At 49.8% G+C, this 6,000-nt stretch overlaps 1 protein-coding gene across 2 annotated transcripts in view; it reads right to left on the bottom strand.

Annotated features, from left to right (window-relative positions):
* Nucleotides 1-1,611: 1,611 nt before the first annotated feature.
* Nucleotides 1,612-6,000, bottom strand: part of HUNK (hormonally up-regulated Neu-associated kinase) — a gene marked incomplete at its 5' end in the record, with an annotated part of 115,553 nt that continues 111,164 nt past the window's right edge. For both annotated transcript variants that reach the window (XM_082624572.1, XM_082624573.1), the window contains one exon: nt 1,612-4,947. In XM_082624572.1, the coding sequence (XP_082480698.1) occupies nt 4,289-4,947 (659 nt within the window). In that variant the 3' untranslated portion in view covers nt 1,612-4,288. The remainder of the gene's footprint in view (nt 4,948-6,000) is intronic.

The raw sequence follows: 6,000 nt of genomic DNA, 5'->3' as shown, positions 1-6,000 counted from the left end.
ATAACAAGGCTATCCAGGGTGGCTGCTTACTTGGGAGATCTGTTGAGAATGAAAGAGTCTTTGTCCAGCTTCAAGAGTTGTCATACTGAGTGAAGTAAGAGAAAGAGAAATACGGTATGATATCACTTATATGTGAATCTAAAATAAAATGACACAAATGAACTTATTTACAAAACAGAAACAGACTCATAGATTTAGAGAATGGACTTATGGTTACTGGGGGGAAAGGGAGGAGAGAGGGATAGTCATGGAGTTTGGGACTGACATGTACACACGGCTGTATTTAAAATAGACAACCTGAAGAGTGGCCCCTGCTTGCCACAACTAGAGAAAGCCCTCGCACAGAAACAAAGACCCAACACAGCAAAAATAAATAAATAAATTAATAAACTCCTACCCCTAACATCTTAAAAAATAAAAAATAAATAAATAAAATAAAATAAAATAGACAACCAACAAGGACCTCCTGTATAGTACAGGGAACTCTGCTCAATATTATGTAACACTAAATGGGAAAAGAATTTGAAAAACAATAGATACATGTATATGTATAACTGAACCACTTTGCTGTACACCTGAAACACATCATTAATCAACTGTACTCCAATATAAAATAAAGAGTTAAAAAAAAAGAGTTGATGGTAGACGGAAAGCGTGTGATGCTCAGGATCTCAAGAAGCTGCACAATTATGAGAACGACTTAAAACAGCAAAGACCTGGCCCACGTGGAAACACCAAAGATACGTGCTGTAAGGACAGCTCAATCTGCTGTTGACTTTCCCCTCTGCCCACGGTGGCCATGCTCTCTGATTTCTCTGTGTTCTTTGAGGAAGGTGCCCTGCCCCCCAGACCCACTCAGGGACCCTGGAGAGTCCTTAAACCATTTGGGGCCCCAGTTTTCTCTTCTTCAAAAAAGCTTGGGTTGAGCCCCATGATCTCAGGTCCCTTCTGTTCTAAATTGTTCTGATTCCTAAAAGAAAACATCATCATCAAAACTAGACACACCTTCTTGCCTCCCCCATCCCCACCCCATCAAACTTCAGAGCAAGCTTTGCATAGTGGAAACTGTGGGCCTCTCACTTTCTACCATGCTACACCGTACGGGGGAGCCACACTGTAAGGGGGACACAGGGCTTAAGCAAGTCTGTAGATATGAAAAATGTTTTGTGAACAGTTATGAATGAAGTCAGAACTGGGCCAATCCAAACACCCCATCTGGACCCCCCTTCCATTCTACTCATCACTCCTCTTCCCCCAACCCTCAAACAAGGACAAAAGCTAGAGGTACTGTTCACAGATGGCACTCTTCATGTGCCATTTTCAGAGTCTACAAGGAAGATCCTGACCTCCCCTCCCCCCGCAAAAAGAAAAATGCTAATTCATCTTGAACTGCCATTTGCCGGACGTCAGGAAGATAGCTGTTGGCAGACACCCTGTGGCAAGTGAAACGAAGCCAAAAATGCCCTCAGATACCCACACCTCGATCCCCTCTTGTATCCTGTCAGTTCCTGGGCCAAGAACTTTACGTAGAAGACGATACCACTATTTTGCAACGTGCTCTTAGTTTTAAGATGTATCAGCCAATAAATGAAGCAGTCATAGTGAGGGAAAAGTGTATTTCACAGTCGTTATAAAAGTACATATATTTAATAATGGTGACATAAATACAGTCCTTACTTATGACCAGATGGTACAATGAAAGCCGACTTTTCCTCCCGGATGTCACAGGAAGATAATTGTCACTTCCGGCAGTTAACTATAGGCTGACTCAGCTCACAGGTGCGGACTACTACTGAGAGACAGTCATGGGTCAAAGAGACAACACGCTTCTTACTTACCAAAGGGATAATCAAGGTCTCCATATAAATATAATAAAATAATAAAGAATTAACATTTCTTCTCTCACTCGATTCCATAGATTTGTCAGGTGCTCACACACACAAAATACAGTTTCCCCCATTCCTCACTGCCCCCTCACCTCTCACTGGGTTTGGAATAAACCTGAGTTCACAGTTCAAGTTGCCAGTGGCGATGCACTTGGTCAGTTGTAGGAGAGCCTGCAGCTGTTCTGGAAGCATACGAGGATCGGGGAACACGTCCCAGCAAGCTAACAGCGACACAGAAATGCTCACGTTCTCGAGGCAAGTAAAACACAAGAGAGAGAGACATAAAGAGCTAGACCAAGTTCACAGGCACGTAGCCTGCAAGCCTGCAGAGCCGGCACTTGCAGCTGGAAACCATCTTCAAAAAGGCTTCTTCGGCGATCAAACACCAAACACTTCATGTCAAATGGAGAGAGGGACTTTTTCAGATGCTTTTCTTCTCTCGACTTAAAAAGCTCTATTTTCAACGGAAAGTTCCGCAACCCTGTCTGGAGCCATCCAAAGGAGTGCCACCAACAGCGGGGAGGCTGACTTGTTCCCTAGCCCTAGGGCTGGGGTGATCCCATCAAGGGGGAAGCAGCAGCCCCAGGTCTTGTCAAGGTCAGCCAAGACTGGGCACGGCAGTGGCTTCTGGGGACAGCCAGGTATCCGCTCTCTCCTTGCTCAGTCAGAGACGTTTGGGGCAGAGAAGGTCACCAGTGCTGAATGAGAAGAAATGAAGGACCATCCCCACTACTCTCTGGCACAGGCTGGCTGCCGGTGGAAGGGAAGGCAGGCTTTGCAAATGCTCAAAGGCCGTGGCCTTTTTTCAGGATCAGTGGGCTGGGAGGACTAGCCCTGGGGTGGCCACATTAGTGGTTTCTGGCCGCATCTGCACCAGCCAACAGTTGAAGGCTCCAGGCTGCAGTGTAACCTGTCTCCGAACTGACCTCTATCCAACCTGTGCTGATTCTTCTTCTTTTGCCAGTTCTGCTCACCACCAAGTGGTCCCCACCAAGTGCCAGGGCCCAGGCCCCAGTGGAGACAGCCCCCAGTGGGCTCCAAGCTACACACGGTCAGACAACGCTGGGGTCCACAAAACACATACAGAGGGACGGCACAGACACAGACCCAGAGATGCATCTTTGGTTCCATCCTTGGCAAAAGGTGTGAAAACAGAACATGGACTCAAAGCCTGCGTGAGGAATGCTGCTGTCCTCAAAGAAGATACGGTACTGTATTTTGAATGTGATGCCCTCCAGACGAGCCTTTCACAGCCCACGGCAAACTGGCTGAATTCTAAATCACGCCTGTTTCCTTGGCAGCTTGAAAACCGCATTGCACAGAGCTAATGGTGCCTTCTGAGTACATCCATATCCAACCTTAATTCTCTTCTCTCTTTCCAAATAACCACCCGTAACTATGTGTTACACTTTCCAGCAGGATCAGGGCTCTGTTGATCCGATGGGAGGAACACATGGCCGGCTATGATCTCGCCCCTCCTGCAGGCCAGCGTAGGCCACCAGCCACTCAAAACATCACCTGGGTGAGCTTTGATGCCCTCCACGCTTACCCTCCTGTGAGAACAGGAGTTTGGTGAAATCAATTCTCATCTCTCCATCCAGGTTTTTAAAAATTATGTTGTTTCGGTCTAATGACATCACATAAAGAAAAATCATCTTCAGAGAAGATAATTCAACCATTAGCCAGTTTCAACCAAAAGAGAAAAGAAATCTGTCAAGACCCCGCTTGGCAAATGAGTGTCCCCATCGGCCCTTTCCTTTCATTGGCATCCCCACTGTTCAGATCAGTCTTTGCCCAGATGCCCCTTTTTGCTCAGAGGGGCTGGTGCTGGTTTCGGAGGTTCCTGCCTGTCCTCCCCAGGGGTTCATGGGACTGGGTGCTCCAGGTCGCCAACTCTTGTCACCCCTGCAGGGATCCACCTCTATGAAAAGAGGGGAAACCGTGCCTGGGTGAACCAGTTTGTGACGCCACCATCTGACTGCTGAAAAGAGAACAGTCCGTTGAGAGGCACACACAGAGCACGAAGTGGAGAAACAGCTCAGAAGGGTCTGTCATCTGAGTGGCCCAGAGCCCGAGGCTGGCTTCTCACCCCTAGCGCAGTTGAGGGAGGTGGGTGGAGGGCTCGTGAGTGGGTGGGAGGAGGCCGTGCATGATTGGAGCTGGTCGCACAGACAGGCAACCCTCCTGGGGGATCCCAGCATCTCCAGGGGGCCCTACTCGGGACTGGGCTCTACAGGCTCTGGGTCTGTGGGTTTCAGCTGTGGGGACATCGCATCTCAGGAGGAGGTGAGACCGTGAAGGATGCTCTGTGAGAGGCCTTTGAGTCTTCATGCCCTGACAGATGTATGGAGCTGCTCCATTGCTTTCCTTAGAAATGCCAAGAACCCCACTGCTGGCCCAGGTTAACACTGGCCTTTGACCCCGTCAGCCACATCGAAGGAGAGGCTCACGGGGGCCAGGGGCTGCAGTGGGGGCATGCTGGCCTCCAGGGGCCTGTCTGCGGAGGGCTGCAGGCTCTGATGCCGCTTCCTCAGCATCTGTCCGATGCCCATCATGGGGAACCTGCCTCGGCTCTTCACACAGTTCGGGCTCCCCAGGGGCTGTGTGGTGCCGTTGCCGGGCCCCGGGGCTGGGGGACACATGCCCTCCTCTTTGGGGGGGCTGTTCTTATCTTCGTGGGCAAAGGAGACCAGAGTGGGGTGCAAAGGCGTTTGGAGAGGTGACGGGCTTCCAGGCAGCAGGACGGGAGAGAGCGTCCGCTCACCGGGATTCCCTCGAGCCAGGCCCCCAGGGGAGTTCAGAATCCTATAGTGATGGGACGGGGACAGCAGTTCCGTCTGGTCGTCGCGATCCACAGACTCAAAGGAGCGCACCATATCCAGCATCGGGGGGTCTTCCTTGGCAGGGATGCCAGCGCTCCCAGGCCCCTGCTGAGGGGGCTCTGGTTTCTTGACAATCCTGGGTGTCCTGGGGGGCGGCACAGGGATGAACTCCATGGAGGAGGAAGCCACACAATTGGAGTCCGAGGTTTTGCGAAAAATATTGCGGCAGCCGAAGGAATCTGCACACCAAGAAAGCAAAGGAAACATGAAGACGGCCACACAGACAGTGCCAATGGCCCACTCCCGCCTGCTCTGACCTCCAGCTTCACTGAGACCGTGCATTATCCAGGGCGGTCAGATGGAACCAAGAAGTGAATGGCCTCAACCTCCCATTCTCCCCATGGGGAATCAGACGGTCTTCCTAGAATGGAGGGGAGAGAGGGCTGGTGATGGGAGGCCTCCTGGATTCTGATTTGCCTCATGGCGCCAGCTTAACATCTGTTCTCCTTTCGGTTGCTTAAAATTCTGGACCCTGCCGAAGAGCCTTTGAATAAAAAGGTCCACGGCTCAACAGAACGACCACAAAACTGGGGAAGCACATGGATACCAGCTCTCTGAGGACTTGCAAATTTGGTCCTCAGATAATCAAAGCTGGAAGGAGTGTTTCCCTCGTGACTTTAAAAAAAAAAAAAATGATGGTAAAAATTACATAACATGAATTTTAAAGTGTTTATTTATTACTGAACCACTTTTAAGTGTACAGTTCAGTAGTGTTCAGTACATTCACACTGCTGTGAAATAGAACCCTTCACCTTGCAAATCTAACGGTGGTTGCCAGGGGCAACCGGTCTATGAATCTGACTACTCTAGGTCCCTTGTATAAGTGGAATCCACAATATTTGTCCTTTTGTGAACGGCTTGTTTCACTGAGCACAATGTCCTCAAGCTTCCTCCGTGTCCGCGGAGCGCAGGTCAGAATTCCCTTCCTTTTTAAGGCCCCCTCATGTTTTTTGGTCTCACCGGAGCCTCACCTAATTCTGACTAGGGGTGAAACACTCTTCCTCTGTATATTTAAGGCAACCAGCTGACCCGCACGGTTTCCATTTCAAGTTGGCACAGACTAGAATCCAGCTTTGCAGACTCTGCCAGAAAAGAAAGGGAAAACCTCCACGAGTTTGGAGGTGAGGGAAGTAAAGCCAAGTTCCTGTGGAACAGGCCCTGTCTTAGCTGCCTTTTCCTACCATCATATTTTATAGGCCCCGTCGGGGCCCAGAGGCAGGAGCAAGCTGCTG

The sequence above is a fragment of the Mesoplodon mirus genome, assembly GCF_964341445.2.
Source record: "Mesoplodon mirus genome assembly, chromosome: 6".
Classification (NCBI taxonomy): domain Eukaryota; kingdom Metazoa; phylum Chordata; class Mammalia; order Artiodactyla; family Ziphiidae; genus Mesoplodon; species Mesoplodon mirus.
This window is presented reverse-complemented; position numbering and strand designations above follow the sequence as displayed.